The 21,492-nt window shown below is 40.4% G+C and overlaps 1 protein-coding gene across 1 annotated transcript in view; it reads right to left on the reverse strand.

The window, feature by feature from the left end:
* The window catches only part of LOC110500599 (phospholipid-transporting ATPase ABCA1), a 279,746-nt gene that overhangs the window by 215,352 nt on the left and 42,902 nt on the right, over positions 1-21,492 (reverse strand). The window contains exons 9-11 of the mRNA XM_090214665.1: positions 15,184-15,323; positions 12,560-12,676; positions 6,087-6,284 (exon numbers count right to left, since the gene is read on the reverse strand). Coding sequence (XP_090070791.1) covers positions 6,087-6,284; positions 12,560-12,676; positions 15,184-15,323 — 455 coding nt within the window. The remainder of the gene's footprint in view (positions 1-6,086; positions 6,285-12,559; positions 12,677-15,183; positions 15,324-21,492) is intronic.

Genomic DNA, 21,492 nt, shown 5'->3' on the forward strand with positions numbered 1-21,492 from the left:
TACAATTACCACTCTCCAAAAATAAGCGATGGGCAGAAACTATAAGACCTGCCTGAGAAATAACATGTTTGGGTACTGACACTGAAAACAATACACTGGACAACAGCGGAGTTACAAATGATGTGGAGGTGCCAAGGGATATGTTTTGGGCTACGGCTGAGACATACTCATGAGGTACAGGCTTGGTAGTTAGCTGGAACTCACCATGTCCTTCTTTAATGAGCTATAGCCATCAGGGGAGTGAGTCTGTCTTGACAGCTGTCCCCACACGCACACATCTCCTCCACCCTTGTGACACTCTCTCTCAGTAAAGAAGGTCCTATACAATGCTATATTATATTCACAGACAGCATACGATGTACATGTTTTTATTGAGTTAACAGAACGGCCAAATTCAGCATGTCACATTTTTGGCTGTTAGTTATAGAGTACATTATATGGTTCTTGGGCAGTTTGTCCTGAATGTATGGAAAGTTTACAATTGTTTAATGCATTTGTATACTCACAATGCATTATAAAGGGCTATATATTGTGGCATACCTGAAATGTATTTACCATGAGCCAGTTTACATACTTGGAGGCTCCTCAGAAGAGCAAGGGGAGGACCATCCTCCTCAGTGAATTTCATAAAAATAAAAATGTTAAAACATTGAAAACAGTTTTCCTTTTTAGATAAAACTATACTACATATATTTCCATGTCACCAAATAATTGATTAAAACACACTGTTCTGCCTCCCGAGTGGCACAGTGGTCTAAGGCACTGCATCGCGGTGCTGGCTGTGCCACTAGAGATCCTGGTCCGAGTCCAGGCTCTGTCGCAGCCGGGCCGTGAGTGGGAGACCCATGGAGCGGCGCACAATTGGCCCAGTGTCATCTGGGTTAGGGGAGGGTTTGGCCGGGAGGGATGTTCTTGTCCCATCGCACACTAGCAACTCCTGTGGCGGGCCGGGCGCAATGCACGCTGACACAGTCACCAGGTGCACAGTGTTTCCTCCGACACATTGGTGCGGCTAGCTTTCGGGTTAAGTGGGAATTATGTCAAGAAACAGTGCGGCTTGGCTGGGTTGTGTTTTGGAGGACGCACGGCTCTTGACCTTCACCTCTCCCGAGTCCGTATGGGAGTTGCGGCAATGGGACAAGACTGTAACTACCAATTGGATACCACAAAATTGGGGAGAAGAGAGGGCAAAAAAAACACACTGTTTTGCAATGAAGGTCTACAGTAGCCTCAACAGCACTCTGTAGGGTAGCACCATGGTGTAGCTGGAGGACAGCTAGCTTCCGTCCTCCTCTTGGTACACTGACTTCAATACAAAAACTGGGAGGCTATTGGTTCTCATCCCCAGACAGTGAGACATGGACTGTCTGTTCATGTGTCTCTGTCTGTCATCAATTTTTTCTCTCTACCTGTGTGCACCTACGTTGTAAACTGTCATTCATAGGCTAGGTTGTAGCAACCTCATGAAAAGCTATAGGGTCAATTCGAGTATCTTGTAGTAGCTTACATTGAACTGGATGAATGGAATGGAATATGATTGACAGTCATCCAATATGTTGTGTTGTGTCGTGTCTTTGGCTATGACGAATTAAGGGATATGACATATTATTATTCTATAAAATAATGTATCCGTAATTAAAATTACCTGATTGAGCTAATCATGTAAATGTAATTAACTAGTCGGGCACCACAAAATAATATTTATAGAGCTATTATCTTCCGAATAAACTCTTAAAGACCTAGTAATATTTTACATCAATAGCAGTCAATATTAATCGTCATCTTAATTCAGTCTCATCTGAAAGTTGTAAATTCTTGGTTATCTGCACGAACCCTGGCTAACAATTTGAATCAGCAATACAAAATTGGGTTTAATAATTTATTTACAAAATCACACAGAATTACACATACACGTAATTAAATCATAACTTGATTACAAATTACGTCATGAAGGAAAACGTCCCTAGCGGGCGGAACAGATATGACAGCCTGTTACACAAAAGAAAAGGGCTGGGTTTGAGTGAAGGAGCGGGAAGACTGAGAAACAAAGGGCGAAGCTGTGCTATCGTAAATACAGTATCTTATGCATTCTAAATTACCGCCCATTTGGAAAAGGAAAATGCAATAAATATTTACTCTGAGCTGCGCTCCGGTAGGTTGGTGGTAGATGGAAGGCCGTGTTGCCAAACCGAGTCCTTTGAAGAATGTCTCTGGTCGTCAATTGGATACGTTGTAGTAACGTTGTTGTGTGGTAGACGGGATACTCTGTCTGTTCCGTCCTAACCTGCGTTTGTTGCTGCTGTTGCTAACTCAACGGCTAGGAGGTATCACTTCTGTAGTGAATAAGAGTTCAAAGTTCATACCATTCGCAACCAAAGCTCACGCTGATGTTGGCTTCATTCTGTAGTTATTATCTGAACCATTCTGACATCAGACCGTCGTCCTACATCCTCGGAACAGGAAGTTATATTGTCGTCAAGGGCTTATATAGGAAGGGAGAGGAGGGCGTGTTTGAAAAGTTTTATAGCCCATGTCCCTTCACAGGGGCGGGCCACTGATTGAGCAGAGCCCTATCTTATGAAAACCCAAATCTCACATTTTAGAACCTAAAATCACATTTCATCCCATCACAAATAATTTCATATTCAAACATTTAAATTGAACAACAATTCCATATGAATCTGATAACTCTGATGTGTAGACTTTCCACTGTAGAGTTTATGGCATCTTATCATTGATGACAATGTCTCAGATGACAACCGAGCTGACGTTATATTCATTAAGTACCACTGCATATGTTCAATTGATCGGATTGCCAGAATATAGTTCATTTCCCCCCACCTTCTGATGTTCCCAGAATCTCTATGTTAACCAAGGGTTTTGCAAATGTAACCTCAGTAGGTTAGAGAGAGGAAAAAGGGGGAAGAGGTATTTCTGACTGTCATAAACCTACCCCCCCCCCCGGCCAACGTCATGACAGCTGTAATAGAAATAAGTCCATGCTCATGAAAAAAAAAATTGTCCTCCTCATCATGACCACCACTGGTTTACATACTATGACAAACCACGTGGCAGCATCTCTTAAACAAATACATATTTTTAAAACTCTTCCCATATTTCAATTACTTCATCATCTCCATGACAACATATCACAAAAACACCAACTGCATTAAAAACTTTTTAATCTGTAGTGGTCCAGTGAGGAAAGGCTAAGCAGTCATTCAGCACAAGCCCACTGTCCTAAGTCGACCCATCGAAATTCTATTAGCTAAGTGGTACAGGCATCAGATCAGCTTAAAACTGCCCCAATCCTAACTTTAACCATTAGCGTGGAAAATGCAAAACTGATCCAAAATCACTGTCTAGAGGCAACTTCACACTACTCCATCCTATTACGAGAAACAGGAAGTATGTTAAAGACGTCATCCTTTTACCCAACCACTTGACATGATGGTGCCAAGCCTGAGTCGTTGCCATGTTTGGACTTAGATCCCAATTAAGGAACTAACCTACTGACAGTGCTACCACCATCAAGCTCTCGCTGTCCTACATTAGACCCAGGATGCGTCCCTGAAGGCACCTTATGGGCTCTGGTCAAAAGTAGTGCACTATGAAGGGAATAGGGTGCCATTTGGGGTGTAGAACCACTTCCAGATATGGAAGGACATTGGGTAGGGAGTAGCAGCAAATACAGTGATTGTAGAGGATGTAGAGGCCACACGAGGACTGCTAACTGACAGCTGCGGGATGAGATGAGCATGCCTCTCATATGGCCCACCATCATATAATAATCATGTGTTTATACTTTATACTGTGTGTGTGTTTTCCCCCAGATGCCAGCATATTTTGCTGGGTAGGACTAGCTGCCTGCTTCCTTGGTGATAACGCAGAGTATAAATCAGTTAAATTCATCTATGGCTCACTTTAGGAAGTAGCTTGTAGGCACCCAGTCAACATCTTTAACGACCATCATCAATGACGATATCATCAATGATTAGCTACATTGTTGTTTCAAGTTTATTAACACAATTAATAGTGGAATAATCAATTTTGTGGATGTAATGCGTGGATCCAATTTGGTGTTTTGTTTTCAAAAAGTGTAAAATGTATTCAACAAATGTAAAAAGCATCAATGTTGTATTACTAGTAACATGACTTATTAGGTTTAAAGGACCTGAAAGATAAAGTTCAATCTTGCCATGTTTCCTCAACTTGACATGTATTGACTACATGAACTCTTGATTAATACACTGATAAAAAAAATGTTAAAGCACGAGAGAAATTCAAACATTCTTTAGTTGTGCAAATGGGAGAGTGAGATGAAAGGGAGAGAGGAAGAATGAGAGAGAGAGAGAAAGAGGAAGAACGGGAGAGAGAATGGAAAAAAGAGAGAGAGAATGGAAGAGAGAGAGAGAGAGAGAGAGAGAGGAAGGAAGAATGAGAGAGAGAGAGAGAGGAAGAACGAGAGAGAGAGGAAGAATGAGAGAGAGGAAGAACGAGAGAGAGAGAGAGAAAGAACGAGAGAGAGAATCTTAATTCCCCTGTTGTGTCACACTGCCCACAAAATGGAAACTGAGCTATACTTCCTAACCTCCTGCCAAATGTATGACCATATTAGAGACACATATTTCCTTCAGATTACACAGACCCACAAATAATTTGAAAACAAATCCAACTCCCATATCTATTGGGTGAAATACAGTGTGCAATCACAGCAGCAAGATTTGTGACCTGTTGCCGCAAGAAAAGAGCAAACAATGAAGAACAAACACCATTGCAAATCCTTTTTGTACCTTAACTATTTGCACATCTTTACAACACTGTACATAGACATAATATGACATTTTAAATGTCTTTCTTCTATTGGAAATGTTTTGAGTGTAATGTTTACTTTTAGCTTCTGATTGTTTATTCCACTTTTGTTTATTATCTATTTCACTTGCTTTGGCAATGTCAACATATGTTTCCCATGCCAATAAAGCTCCTTGAATAGAGAGAGAGAGAGAGAGAGAGAATGGAAGAGATAAAGAGAGAGAGAGAGAATGGAAGAAAGAGAGAGAGAGAGAATGGAAGAAAGAGAGAGAGAGAGAGAGAGAGAATGGAAGAAAGAGAGAGAGAGAGAGAGAGAGAGAGTGGAAGAAAGAGAGAGAGAGAGAATGGAAGAAAGAGAGAGAGAGAATGGAAGAAAGAGAGAGAGAAAGAGAGAGAGAATGGAAGAAAGAAAGAGAGAGAGAGAGAGAGAGAGAATGGAGGAAAGAGAGAGAGAGAGAGAGAGAGAGAGAGAGAATGGAAGAAAGAGAGAGAGAGAGAGAATGGAAGAAAGAGAGAGAGAGAGAGAGAGAGAGAGAGAGAGAGAGAAAGAGAGCACATTTAAAATGTTCTCCCCCCGTCTACGCTCAGCATGCATTGAGTCTATGTGACAGGGAACAGGTAAATGGTGCGAGTAAACATCTTCATTCCGGCATCCATTTTGAGATATGGAATGCCATCAGGACTAAAAATGGATTGCATTACTTTGGAATTCATTTGTCACATGTGGCTAAACCCCAGGAGGCTAAGATGTCATCTCCCAGGTATTAGCAATAAGGAAGAGGATAAGGGTATTTGAGGTATGTCTGTAGTCTACTCGTGGGGCCACATAGCAGCGGAGAATGTAGTGTATCGCTGCAAACCAACTTACAGATCAATATGTCAATGTCCGCCCAACTGCCTGCACGTCCTCATGTGTGGAGATGTGCGCCGTTTGTTTTCTGCTGTAACGGTAGCAGAAATGTGTGTCCTTGGATGCTTATAACGATCTTTCTTTTTTATTACCACAGCAGTTGGCTGTTGTAAGGCGTTTTTCTGAATGCTGTCAAGGTCAATTGATATGGACTTTTGTATATACTGAAACAATTGGCAACCTTGCTTCGTATTCACCCAATCAAATTACATATTGTGAAAGTACACAGTGTTGAAAGTTGTAGCCCATATCATGGAGCTAGGGTGCATAGACAAACACATTACAAAATGTCAGTGTACTTTGTAGTGGGGGGAAAGGTATCAAATCACTTTTTTGACAATGTGAAGCAAAATAATGAACATACCCCAATGAACTTCTTCAGGAGGTCCAGGATTTGGCTTGTGGTGTTGAACGCGTTGCGCCAGTCATACGGCGGCATGCCCGTGGGGCGACCCTCAGGGGGCCCATTGTACAGGAAGTTGGCGAGCAGTTCTGCCGTCCATCTTGTGCCTTTGAGCCGTTGGTTGAGCAAGGCTACAAACACAGGGTTATCCAGCAGGGCCTGGTTTGGCAACAAGAGGAGAGGGTTTGTGTGGGTAATTTACACTCATCAGATTATAAAACAATTAATGCACTGAGAAATGAATGCAGTGGAAGCTAATTGTGGACCTGCACAATCCCAGGACATCCCACCTGCAGGACTTTGCTTTTTTCTCTAGGAGAGAATTAATTAGAAACATTAAGCTAGATGGCACTGTTGTACTGCAGGCTTGGGAATTTACAACCACTTTTTTCATGACCATGGAGGTCCATGATGCAGGCACACACAACTGCACATACGCAGATGCACTTGTTTACACACACACACTCACACCCACACTGCGATTCATGTGACTGTCTCCCTTCTCCCCATCCTCCCCTCTTCCCCCAGCCCTCACCCCAGTGTGGTAAGAACCAGCTGTGCGTTAACTCTTCACTGTCAGCTCGGCTTGAGCCTCGTGCCATGATTTCGCTCGGCACTCAAAGAGTTAACGAAGAGATGTGCTAATCTAGATGCAAACGACCTTGCTGTTACAGCCCTATTTGTGCTGTTTAAAAAAAGCTAACGGACGCCTATTCCTCTGGTGTAGAACACTGGGGCGTCCTTACATAAAAGCTTCCTACGCAGGTACTGTACGTTCCCTGGTACAGGTTTGGTTAAAACACTTTGGTCTGCGTCCCAAATTGCACCCTATTCCTTATATAGGGCACTTATTTTGATTAGATCCCTATGGGCCCAGATTAAAGTTGTGCACTATAAAGGGGATTGGATGCAGACTTTCCGTCTGTCTGGGACTGCTCCACTCAGTGTGCTTTGTACGGTACATACAGTATGCTGGCAACCATGAAATTGCAACAGTGTAATAACACGATAATTGCAGTGTTGTATTGTATAACTTCATAAATTGAACATGGTCTGCTCATAATGTAGTGTGCATAATTTGAAGTCAAAACATGCTGGAAACGCACACATACACACGCCTCAAACATATTCTGAGCAATGTGTTCAGTGGCATTTCTAAGTCAACACTTCGGGAATGACATTCCGTTTAGCATGGGGTCAAAGTGTCAAATGATGTCATCTCCATGTTTCTCCTGACCTTTTCGAAAAATCAGTTCAACCATTCTGTGTCAGTGAGAATGGAATACTTAATTTAGGTTTGAAGAGAGTTGCAGAGAGTTGTATTATAAACAATGCAGTGTCTTTATTTTAGAGTAAATAGTATTTGTAAGAGGTCACTGAAATTTAATTGTTTAAACATGGCATATATTTTTTTATTTTACCTTTATTTAACTAGGCAAGTCAGTTAAGAACGAATTCTTATTTTCAATGACGGCCTAGGAGGGTTAACTGCCTGTTCAGGGGCAAAACGACAGATTTGTACCTTGTCAGCTCGGGGGTTTGAACTTGCAACCTTCCGGTTACTAGTCCAACGCTCTAACCACTAGGCTACCCTGCCGCCCCTGTTCTACTACTCTTAACGTTCAGTGGCATTTGGGCCAGATTGTTGCATATATGCCATTTAACCTTGGCGTCCACGTGTCAAATGTCATTATCCGACATGAGGTCTTCGAACGAAAACAGACTACCAACAGCCAAAGAAAACTCAAACCAGCCCTCCTTAGCATTTTCTAATAATAATAATTTCTGCTTGACATTTTGCAAGATGGTCACTGGTTTGGCGTCTACTAAATGGCAACTGTTAATAATCAGTTTCTATTTTACAGTAATGTAATGTTGAATTGATGTTGTAAAACCTATAGTTTTACCTGTTGGCAAGATTTGAACTAGTTATATTGAATCTAGGGGGCACTATTTTCATTTTTGGAAAAATAACGTTCCCTAAGTAAATGGGCTATTTTGTCAGGACAAGATACTAGAATATGCATATAATTAACATCTTACGATAGAAAACACTCTAAAGTTTCCAAAACTGTAAAAAATATTGTCTGTGAGTATAACAGAACTGATATTGCAGGCGAAAGCCTGAGAAAAATCCAATCAGGAAGTGACTCTTATTTAGAAACCTCTGTGTGCCTATGCGTCCCTATTGAGCAGGGAATGAGATATCAACCAGATTCATTTTTCTATGGCTTCCCTAATGTGTCTAGTGTCACAATACATAGTTTCAGGCTTTTATTTTGAAAAATGAGCCTGAAAGTCAACATTGCGTCAGTGGTCAGCTGAAGTCTCTCAGTGTTTTGTGCGTAAAGGACAAATGGGGCCATTGTTTCTCTCTTTCCTACTAAGAAGCTATCTGTCCCGGTTGATATATTATCGAATAGATATTTGAAAAACACCCTGAGGGTTGATTATAAACAACGTTTGCCATATTTCTGTCGATATTGTGGAGCTAATTTTGAATATTTTTCGAAGTGGTCGTGACCGCAATTTCCAGTCGAATTCTCAGCCAAACGTGAAGAACTAACGTCTTGAACTAACATCTTGCCCTTTGACAGTCAAGGTGTCACGTTCGTCGTATGAATCAGACCAAGGCACAGCCTTATAAGAATGAACACTGAACAAACTAACCAAAATAACAAAAAGACACGTGAAGCTATACAAATGAGTGCACAAAGACAACTTACTGTAGAAAAGAACCCACAAACACAAAAGGGAAAATGGCTACCTAAATTTGATCCCCAATCAGAGACAACGATAAACAGCTGCCTCTGATTGGGAACCATATCAGGCCACCATAGACATACAAATACCTAGACCTACAAAGCCCCTAGACATACAAAACCCCTAGACAATACAAAAACTAGCATACCCACCCTCGTCACACCCTGACCTAACCAAAATATAAAGAAAACAGAGATATCTAAGGTCAGAGCGTGACACAAGGTGACATTTTCACCATATTGCTTAGACCTATTCAATCCTCCTAGATCCTTTCTGTGTCTAGGGGCAAGGGGTTCATTTGGGATTTAAGAAATTCTCTTTCTTCAGCTCGGCTGATAACTCAGCTGTGCCATGATTGCCATCAATGTAGAAAGTTGCCAAAACCTTGAGAGACCTCTGGAGAAGATGACATACCAGCAGAGCTACCCGTTCTGAGGGGAGTCCGGTCGGCCGCCACTCGGAGGGAGAAAATGAAGACAAAGGAGAATTGCCGGGTCCATTTGTGCAAAGGTTAGGGCTAGGGTAATGAATACCCTGGCTATATGGAGCGCTCGGCTACGTTCTCCCCTAGCTGCCCATAAGCTCATTTCAGGTGACACGGGAGTAATGTCAGCTTCAAGGGAACAGGGAAGCTAATCCTCTTCCCTGACTGCCGAGGTGAAAGTTACGCAGCACTTACCCATAATTACTTTCTTTTTCACCATTTCCATATGCTACAATAAATGTATATATTTTCAGCTGAATTAGTGTTAAAAACATTTTATGGTGGGAAATGTAGGAGTCGTAGACTCCTACAAAGGTTGATAAATACAAAGGTTGATAAATATTCCTAGTGGAAACAGTATACTCTTTCTTTCTTGCTGCAGGAGGGTATTTTCAACATCAGACAGGCTTGTGTACAGTACGTCATTCAAAATGAAAGTGGACAAGGATTATTACAACGAATTGATAAGGATATTAAAGCTCTTTTCAACTTGATTAATTTATCACTTACATTAAACGTTCCTATTCTGTTAACTAATACCCAAATAATGTTGTTGACTCATCCTGTACTCATATTTGTGGACAAAGCATTAATTGGAGAAACAACACTTGAAAAACACAGTATTTTACAAATGTTCCATCCTGAGAATAAATCCCTTTTCTCCCGGGTAAACCGGTATTTCCTGCCAAAACCAGAAGTGTCATTCAAAAGCATTATAAGGCATAAAAACATAAAATCCCATATATATATATATATATATATATATATATATATATATATATATATATAGCTAGCGATGTGCTCTCTTGGGTAAATAAATTAAACTAGCTCCTTTAGGCTAATCTTTTTGAGTGTGAACTGTATTACTGTATTGTATTATACTGTATTATAAGGACTGGAATTACGCACATCGTTCAAACCATGATAAAGCAGAAGAGAACCTGCGATTCTGGTGCCGCACATGCGGTCTACAAAGTTACATGTACAGGCTAGAGAGTTTGATAAAATATTTGAAAACAATAGTGCCTGTTTATATAATTAGCAGGCTGACGCATCTATACCTTTCACAATATTTCCTCTAATGTTATTAGCCTACCTCCTCTTTCTCTCTCTATTGTTGCTTCATTCCTTCCTTCCTTTTACCAGTTCAATTAAATACATTTTGTTGTCCTTATCTTCATCATTATAATGACATCCTTGAATAATATAGGAATAAAATTAGATGCAGAAGGCTTTTACTTCTCTTCAGGGAGATTGAATGGTTGTGGGTATGAATAAATATCTGTTATAGCCATCGTGCATTCGCTCTTCTTTCAAACTACCCATGAGTTCAATTGGCTTCTGTATTTAACATTTAGCAAAAAAGAGCTTGTGTCCCTCTTTGAATAGTATATTGGTATAAGAAATGCTAAAAATATAATGTCCAGCAAGCTATTCTAGTCTAGCTTTTCCTGCATGGGACTCCAAGAGCTAAGGAGTCCCCCCCCCCCCCCCCCCCCCCCCCCCGTGGGACGGTTGAGCTAACATAGGCTAACGTTATTAGCATGAGGTTGTAAATAACAAGAACATTTCCCAGGACATAGCCATATCTGATATGGGCAGAAAGCTTAAATTCTTATTAATCTTACTGCACTGTACAATTTACAGTAGCTATTACAGTGACAGAATACCATGCTATTGTTTGAGGACAGTGCACAGTTATGAACTTTAAAATGTATGAATTAACCAATTAGGCACATTGGGGCAGTCTTGATACAGCATTTTGACCAGAAATGCAATGGTTCATTGAATCAGTCTAAAACGTTGCACATACACTGCTGCCATCTAGTGGCCAAAATCAAAATTGTGCCTAACCTGGAATATTACATTTGGAATATTACATTCTCTTGCGTTTCAAAGATGATGGTACAAAAAATACAAAAAACATGTTTTTTTCTTTGTATTACCTTTTACCAGATCTAATGTGTTATATTATCCTACATTAATTTCACATTTCCACAAACTTCAAAGTGTTTCCTTTCAAATGGTAACAAGAATATGCATATCCTTGCTCCAGGTCCTGAGCTACAGGCAGTTAGATTTGGGTATGTCATTTTAGGAGAAAATTGAAATAAAGGGTCCGATCCTTAAGAGGTTGAGAGGCCAGCAGAGCACAGGTGTGTGCGTATTGCGCAAGAGACAAAACTATAAGTTAGAAGCATATTATGCATAAGCCATCATTAATTAGCTAAATATAAGGCTAATACTGCATTGGATGTATTATGTGAAAGAGGTAGGCTAAGATGCCTATATATAGGGCTATATATCAATTTAGAACAGGATTATCTATTTTGGATGCAATTTGATTAGAGTTGATGGAAAGAGAGAAAGACGGCAGGAGAGTGCTTGATAGCTGTTTTAAAACTGCAGCTGCAGTTAAAAAAATGATCATCTGTAAAATTAAAAACAAGGTGACCCCCGAAAGCCAGATGGAGATGGGTAAATTAGACGAACATTCAGTCTTTATATTACTGTAGCATAGGCTATGCTGCAGCAAATGTAGGCCTCCTTGTCACAAGAAAAAAAGTTACCATAATGAGATGATAGGTTTACATGCATTGTGAACTGTTCTCCATACTGAGATAGACTGTCTGTCCCCACCCTGAGTGTTGATTCATCATTCAGAGGCCAACGAGAAGCGAGATTTAGACATTGCATGTAATTTAACAGTTCCATTTCACGCCATGCTGTTTATATAAATGATTTATTAGAATTTACTGGTTTCTCGCAGTTATTTATCCCGGGAAAGGGGAGTGGTTTTAGGCTGTAAATCCCGGGAAATCTCGGTGGTTCCCACCCTTCAACCCTAGTATACGCCCACACCATTCTGTTGTTGGGCTATGTCCACACCATCCCAACACAGAAAAACTGATTTTTAACATACTTAATTAACATTTTTGGGGAAGGAAAACTATTTAACTCATATTGTAATTAATTACAGTTCATATTTCATAGAAATCTGGAAACACTGGACAGTTACTTTAACATTAGTTACTTTAACATTAGACATAATAAGACACTGTGACACTGATGCATGTATGACAAGTCACTCAGCCTTGTCTAACATCGGATACATGTAAACCAGCTCTCCGGTGCAGTACAGTACATCAAATATCCGTGTTTCTATTGAAGGAGTCATAAATCTTACCCGCAGTGCATTGACTTGGCGGCCATTTTGAAAGTAGTCCCAAACAAGATGTCCGAAATCCTCCCAAGCTTCCGCCAGCTCTTTTATCATGGCCAATGCATTGAATGTGCTATTTGCCTGAAACAAGATAGAGAGATGTATGGTGATTAAAAAATGGAAAATGCCATATCTGTTTGTCCTCCAATTGATGGAATTCCCACTGTGCTATCTAATTTATTTTGTAGCCAGTCCGACCTTGAGAACATACTGCTTCTTCGTACTTTCACCTAACCCCCAAGAGACCCATCTGATTCATATTCCCCCCGTTGTGACTAATGTAAACAGGGTTATTTAATCCCGAGCACTGAGATGTAAACAATCGGCCTGTGCCGAGTGTAAAGACGGGCCCCTATGCCAAGACCGAGCCGGTCACTGTGAAGTTGGTGGATCCGCTAGAAGTCATCATCTCACTGGATATTCTCCACATCCAATTCCCTACAGCTTCTCGACATTTGTTTGTTTTGTTTATGCCGTTGTCAAAATGATGTTAATATCGGAAGAAACTTCATGAAAAATACATTACATTTTCCATCTCCCCCGAGTGTGTTCTCCATCTCCTCTTCCTAGCTGTTTTTTTGGAGACGGGTTCATGGCGTATATCATCACGTTTTTATTTACCAGCTAATGTAAATGCCAACTGATTTGTGGAGTGAAAATATGCAAATAGATACAATTGCAAAAGTTTTAATGGTACAAGCTACTTACATAGACACCCAAGTAATGTCACATAACAGGTTTGTACATTTTAGGAAATATTAGTGAGTAAGTGTACTACATGAAAGTAAATGACACTGATAAAGTGTAAAGAATAAACGTCCATGACACTGATATGAGTGTAAACGTCCATGACACTGATACGAGTGTAAACATCCATGACATTGATGCGAATGTAAACATCTATGACACTGAAATGAGTGTAAATGTCCATGACACTGATATGGTATGAGTGTAAACGTCCATGACACTGATATGAGTGTAAACGTCCATGTCACAGAAATTAGTATATATGTCCATGACACTGATATGGTATGAGTGTAAACATCCATGACACTGATATGAGTGTAAACATCCATGACACCGACATGATTGTAAGCGTCCATGACACTGATACAGTGTGAGTGTAAACTTCCATGACACTGATATGAGTGTAAACGTCCATGCCACTGATACGAGTGTAAACGTCCATGCCACTGATAAGATTGTAAACATCTATGACACTGAAATGAGTGTAAATGTCCATGCCACAGAAATTACTATATATGTCCATGACACTGATATGAGTGTAAACGTCCATGACACTGATATGAGTGTACACATCCATGACACTGATATGAGTGTAAATGTCCATGACACTGATATGAGTGCAAACGTCCATGCCACTGAAATAAGTATAAATGTCCATGACACTGATACGAGTGTAAACATCCATGACACTGATATGAGTGTAAACATCCATGACACCGACATGATTGTAAACGTCCATGACACTGATAGTGTGAGTGTAAACGTCCATGACACTGATATGAGTGTAAACGTCCATGCCACTGATAAGATTGTAAACATCCATGCCACTGATACGAGTGTAAACGTCCATGCCACTGATAAGATTGTAAACATCCATGACACTGATACGAGTGTAAACGTCCATGCCACTGATAAGATTGTAAACATCCATGACACTGATACGAGTGTAAACGTCCATGCCACTGATAAGATTGTAAACATCCATGCCACTGATGCGAGTGTAAACGTCCATGCCACTGATAAGATTGTAAACATCCATGACACTGATACGAGTGTAAACATCCATGACACTGATATGAATGTAAACATCCATGACACTGATACAGTATGAGTGTAAACGTCCATGCCACTGAAATGAGTGTAATCATCCATGACACTGATACGAGTGTAAACGTCCATGACACTGATACAAGTGTAAACGTACATGACACTGATACGAGTGTAAACGTACATAACGTTTACATTCGTGTCAGTGTCATGGACGTTTACTCTCATTTCTGTGTCATGGACGTGTACACACATATCAGTATCATGGACGTTTACTCTTGTATCAGTGTCATGGACGTTTACACTAATTTCAGTGTCATGGACGTTTACATTCATGTCAGTGTCATGAACGTTTACATTCATGTCTGTGTCATGGACGTTTACTCTCATTTCAGTGTCATTGACGTTTACACTCGTATCAGTATCATGGATGTTTACTCTTGTATCAGTGTCATGGATGATTACACTAATTTCAGTGGCATGGACGTTTACTCTCATTTCAGTGTCATGGACGTTTACACTCGTATCAGTATCATGGGCGTTTACTCTTGTATCAGTGTCATGGACGTTTACACTCGTATCAGTGTCATGGAGTGTAAATGTCCATGACACTGATACGAGTGTAAACGTCCATGACACTGATATGAGTGTTGCAGACATCAGTTTACTTTCAGTTCTCTTCACTGACTTCTATTCAAATTGACCCTAGCAGATATATATTCACTTTTATGTTTTTTTTGCTGGTCCAGCGCCTGAACCAATGTGCATACAATATGAGTTTCTCTTTTACTTACCTCTTTCACCATTAGTCGAGTGGCAGGTGTGTCAGGGGTGTAGAGGACCTTCCCTTGGATTAGGGGCCGAAACGTACTCCAGACAACATATAGGCCAGGAGTTCCCTCAAGAGTATCAATCAATGTTTTGCAGAAGGCACCTGGTGAGAGATAATACACCTGTTAATAACTTCAAAATGGAAAAATGCAATCTGTCTGAACGAGTACATGGGCCAAACAACTCAATACAACACAAGATAAATTAATGATATCTTGATAATAACAAACATCAAAAACATTTTATATTGGCATCACATTTTATCCATCTGTTACCATCAAAATTACCATCAAAATGCAAGTTTGTTCATCTGTTGTGTTTCAGGGTTAGAAGCCTAAAATTAAATATCCATCCCAAATGGCACCCTATTCCCTATAGTGGACTACTTCTGACCAAAGCCCTATTGAAAAGTATTGCACTATATAGGGAATAGCGTGCCATTTGGGACTTAGTTTAGAGAAAGGACAATCTGAATGCTGAATATAATGGATGAGCCACAATTACAAAGATCGCCAGAAATCTCCTGGCAATCACAGCAAACCAGCACGTCACTGCTGAGATAATAAACAGTCATCTTAATAACAGAAGTAGCAGGCGATATGACACAATCGGTCAAGTTTTAACTTTTCACTATGCAGAAGATTTAATGTAATTACCACACTTCAAAGACCCCAAATGACTCCATTAATGTGTACCTAATAACACAATGTCTGGGGAGAGAGGAATGGAGCAAGACATTTGTACGGTAGTCTAGCTGAATACATAGGAGGTGGGGAGTGCTCAACACGGAGGGAGAAAACAAGTCAATATGCTCAGCTGCAGCGGGATCATTATTAATTTATCCAATCTGCCAATGTGAATACTGCTAGGTCGGTTGGAGTGCTTTGTAGGTTATGCAGAGACATAGATCTAAGGGAACAGCACAGTGACAGGTGCTGCAACCTTCATTTGTGTGTGTTTCTCTAGGGGTGTGCGGATGTGTCTGTCTGTCTTGCTCAGCATCTCTGTGTATCTGCCTGTCTGTCTGCCAGCCTGGCTGTCCTTCTCTGATGGTGGTCTGTCCGTCCATCTGTCCTATGTGTAACTGCGTCTTTGTCTAACGGTCTGTCCTGCTCTGTGTTTCTGTCCGTCCGTCTGTCTGGGCTCAGGTGCGTATGTCTACACTTGGCTCGTCAGCTCGACCCAAAAGACTGTTCCACCTCCTCTACCACAGTGCTCTCTTCACAGCTGGCTACCTATCATGCCGTCAAAGATTTTAGTGGCCATTTGCAGTGCAGGATGTGCGATAAACGTTTGCCTTTTGCCTTGCGGCAATCCCTACTCAGGTGCTCCGGGGAGACTCTGTCAAGAGCTAATGGCCGCCCTCACTGCAGCCAGCTGTTTCCCCCGACCACACAGATGTCATTTCCTAAAATCACATTGCTTAGACAGGAAGTACACAGGGACACATGGCTTGTAGCTTTCCGTCCAATAAATATTGACATCAGGATGAATCTCTTCCGCCCATTCTTATCCGTACGAATATTTATCTCCCCCAAAACTGTGACTCACCATCGTATTCTGACCAAAGGTTCCGATTTATCACACAACGGTGAGGAACTGAATCCATATTTTACACAGGGAGCTGCAGCCAAGTAATTGCTTAGAGCGTTTAGGCAGCCCCTCATCTTACCTAGCAAATTTAATCAATTTGAGTTGTACCCTGGAGAGTGGATCAACTCGGCACAGCGCAGAAACAAGACAACTCACACACACACAGTCAGTCACACACCTACCTAACTGGGCTAACACACACATCACTCACTCAGACTTCACTGCTTCTCTTGCCCGCAACAAACATCTCTTGCGTCCAACATTGAAATAGAACTCTCTAGAATATGTGTCATTCAAGCAGGAATTTCTCTTACGTGAAAGACAGACAATTCCTTTTGTCACTCAGACATAACACACATGCACACACACACACACACACACAATGCTCCACTGCCACTGTACTGCAACTACAATATCAATCTAATCAATATTTTACAATCATGCCAGTTCACAGAAAGAGCCTCCCTGTACAAAACTACACCAATAAAAATACAACAGCTAAATTAATGTGTCATTCTGTATTATATTGGCTTTCAAAATCAAAAATGTCAATGGCCTACACACATTTTCTTCTACGAATGAATAGATATGTGATTCTCCAGTACATTGGTGGTTGTAAACGATCGATCGAAAGGGCTAATCTCATTGTGGGAGAATCTTTTAAACAAAAATACTGTTTACTGCCAAGGAAAGAAATGTATCACACTGTTATTTTCCTTAATGATGCTATTGGATGGTGCCGAATGCCATCATGAATTAATTTGGGAGGGATAACAAAATTGAGTATTTACCAAATGTCTTTTCTAGCCTTTATTGTTTCTATTTTAATATTCCTCAGAGTGCACTTGGAGCCTTGCAAATGTTTATTCCATACCCATTTACTTTACATAACAATAAAAAGAGGCAAGAAAAGCTATTAGCATGCCGGCAGAGGTGTTTGCGCTCATTTCAAATGGTTGCTGCATTGTTTTACTAATTTGTAGTGGCACCAGCACACAAATCCACTTTAGAGTGTAACTTTATTCCTGGGAAGAGTCAAGCTTATTAAAATCGTTCATTTTCTTTCCTGTGGATCCTCAAACGAATAGGCAATTAATGGAATTGGATTGTGCAGCCCCTAATTAGTATAACTCCAAAGACATCACACTTGAGAAATTGCGATCTGTGGTAAGCAGAGGGACAAACAATTGTGTAATGAGGAACTCAGCAATGTAAATAAATAGCTTGATTTGATGGGTCAGACCCCTGATAAGGTTCTAGACTTTTTTTCTTTTTTTTTTGGGGGGGGGGGGGGGGGGGGGGGGGTTCTGTTGAATATTGAAAACATATGATCTACTTGCAGTGAAGCCGCTCAACATCTACATCACATTAGTCATCTAACAGACTCCCACCCAGAGTGACCCACAGAAGCAACTAAGGTCAACGTCCTGCACAAGGGCAAATCGGCAGATCTCCCACAAGGTCAAAAACGGGGTCCCGAACCAGCGACCCATCAGCCACCGGCCCAAGCTCACAACCGCCAGGCCACCAGCCTTCCAAGATCCCCCTCCCAACAGTTCTCCAAGAGTTGCTCCTCAACCATCCAAAACCACCCCCCCACCCCCAAATATATATATATTTTAATAATTCCATTCCGCACCCCCAATACCCCTCATACAACTCATACTCCCTGTAGCATGGAATCGTTACATCAAAAATCACTTCCCAACTTGTTTGTATTCTGTACGGCACAGCTGTCAACATCCGCGTCCTCAAATGAAACTGGTAAACTTTCCTATTTATGCTATTTTTATTCCTCCGCCAGTTTTGATCCTTTATGTTGGGAAGACAGACATCTTCCCTACCTCCTCCCGCTGACCACCGGCCTCCTCCATTTTTGGGGTAATGCTGTAATCAATTGGTTGTAATCTTGGATTGAGCAGACCTTCCCTTACAATTATGATAACTCCATGAAAGACATAACTCTACCATTCCAATTTACAATATAATTTACAAACAAAACACCCTTTTCAAACAGCTTTTCCATAAATACAGTTATTTTATCAACCAGCACATTTAAGTTCAGCCATAATATTTGTTCTACTATTTGTTCTCTTTTCAGGGGGGTGAAATTGAAAATTTAGCTAGCTCTGCAATGCTTGTTTGTAAAAGAGAGATACTTTGAAAAAAGTTTTATTTTCTATTCATCGAAAAAGAGACATGGCAATCTGCACAAAGGCAAAATGGCAATTTTTAAACAATGGATGAGTTTTTCTTAGTAATCTATTTGAGAACCATTTGGATAAGTGAAGCTTTTAGAGAGAGGTTTAGAGCATTTATATTTTATAACTGAAACCCACCCAGTTCATATTCATGATATAGATAGGCACGCTTTATTTGTCTTGTTTAGCATCCCAGAAAAAGCTAAATATTTTTTGCTCATATGATTTGAAAAATGAATAATCAGTAGTCGGCAGCGCCATAAGTAAGTGAGTAAACTGAGATATGACTAAGGAGTTAATTAGTGTAATTGTTCCATAAAAGGACAGGTATTTACCTCTCCAAGGTTGCAGGATCTTGTTTATTTTTGCAAGTTTTCTAATGAAATTCATTGTGGAGAGCTCATTTTTATATTATGTGATATGAATACCAAGTATATCTACTTCACCATCAGCCTATTTTATAGGTAAACTGCAGGGTAATGTAAAAGCTGTATTTTTTAAGATCTAATACATAATATTGTACACTTATGTTAATTAAGTTTTAGTCCAGAGAGTCCAGCAAAGTTATGTACACCTTCAATGAGACATTGCAGGGATCTATCTTGTGGACTTAATATAAAACTTGAGTCATCGGCATACATGGACACCTTTGTTTTTAAGCCTTGGATTTCTAATCCTCTAATGTTATTTGATCTGATTTTAATAGCTAGCATTTTGATGGCCATGACGAATAGATATGGTGACAGCGGACAACCTTGTTAAACTCCTCTTGACATTTCAAAACTCTCTGAGGAGTAGCCGCTATTTACTATTTTACACTTGGGGTTGAGATAAGTTACTTTTACCCATTTTATAAGAGAATCACAGAAATTTTAAAAATCACTATAAAAATCATTATAAATAAAATCTAACCTTACTTTATCAAAGGCCTTTTCATTTTCCGCTATAAATACCAGGTCTGGCTTCTTAGATGTTTCATGTTGTTCTATTATTCATAGTGGTTGTCGTATATTCTCTCCAATGTATCGTCTATGTAAAAAACCTGTCTGATCAGGATGAACAATACCTTGTAAAACCTTTTAAATTCTGCATTACAGCATTGAAGTATAAGAGGCCTCCAGTTTTTTAGATAGACTGGATCTTTATATTTGCCATTTGGATCTTGTGAATAATAGTGAAATCAGACATTCCTGCCAGACTGGCAGACTACCATTTCTATAATAGTAGAGTAGTTAAAACAAGTTAACAATGGAGCTTTGATTATATCAAAAAAGGCTTGATATACTGTATCTCTACGGGTATGCCATCAAGCCCTGGGGTTTTTCCAGACCAAAAGGATTTAATAGCCTCAAAAAGTTATTCCTCTGTAATTTGGCATTTGCACTAATCTTTCTGTACACTTGTTCATTTTAATTTTTTTTGTTGAAAGAATTCCTTTCAGTAATTGTCATTCAGAGGGTGAGAATGAGACGGAAAAGAGAGCATCTGCTTAAAATATTTAGCTTCCTCTTTAAAATATAATTTAGAGAATCATAGATGACATCTTTAGTAACGAGTGTCTTCAAATTATTTTTGGTAGTGTTCTTGTGTTGAATAATTTTTCTCCATATTCCATCCAGTTTGTAATAGACTACATTAGACCGTTCTTGAATCTTGAATCACTTCTTTTTGTTTTCCTTTAGCTTAGCTGTAGTTGTTACGTGTACGCTGGGAATTGGGAAGCAAGTACAGGGAGTGGCTTTAATAATAAATAACACAAGGAAAAAAACTAGAAACATGAGTAGCGTATAGACATGAAACACTGAAACAGAAACAATAACGACTAGGGAAAGAACCAAAGGGAGTGACATACACTGCTCAAAAAAAGAAAGGGAACACTTAAACAACACAATTTAACTCCAAGTCAATCACACTTCTGTGAAATCAAACTGTCCACTTAGGAAGCAACACTGATTGACAATAAATTTCACATGCTGTTGTGCAAATGGAATAGACAACAGGTGGAAATTATAGGCAATTAGCAAGACCCAATAAAGGAGTGGTTCTGCAGGTGGTGACCACAGACCACTTCTCAGTTCCTATGCTTCCTGGCTGATGTTTTGGTTACTTTTGAATGCTGGCGGTGCTTTCACTCTAGTGGTAGCATGAGACGGAGTCTACAACCCACACAAGTGGCTCAGGTAGTGCAGCTCATCCAGGATGGCACATCAATGCGAGCTGTGGCAAGAAGGTTTGCTGTGTCTGTCGGCGAAGTGTCCAGAGCATGGAGGCGCTACCAGGAGACAGGCCAGTACATCAGGAGACGTGGAGGAGGCCGTAGGAGGGCAACAACCCAGCAGCAGGACCGCTACCTCCGCCTTTGTGCAAGGAGGAGCAGGAGGAGCACTGCCAGAGCCCTGCAAAATGACCTCCAGCAGGCCACAAATGTGCATGTGTCTGCTCAAACGGTCAGAAACAGACTCCATGAGGGTGGTATGA

Source organism: Oncorhynchus mykiss, chromosome 21 (assembly GCF_057628025.1).
Source record: "Oncorhynchus mykiss isolate SJ-2025 chromosome 21, ASM5762802v1, whole genome shotgun sequence".
Classification (NCBI taxonomy): Eukaryota; Metazoa; Chordata; class Actinopteri; order Salmoniformes; family Salmonidae; genus Oncorhynchus; species Oncorhynchus mykiss.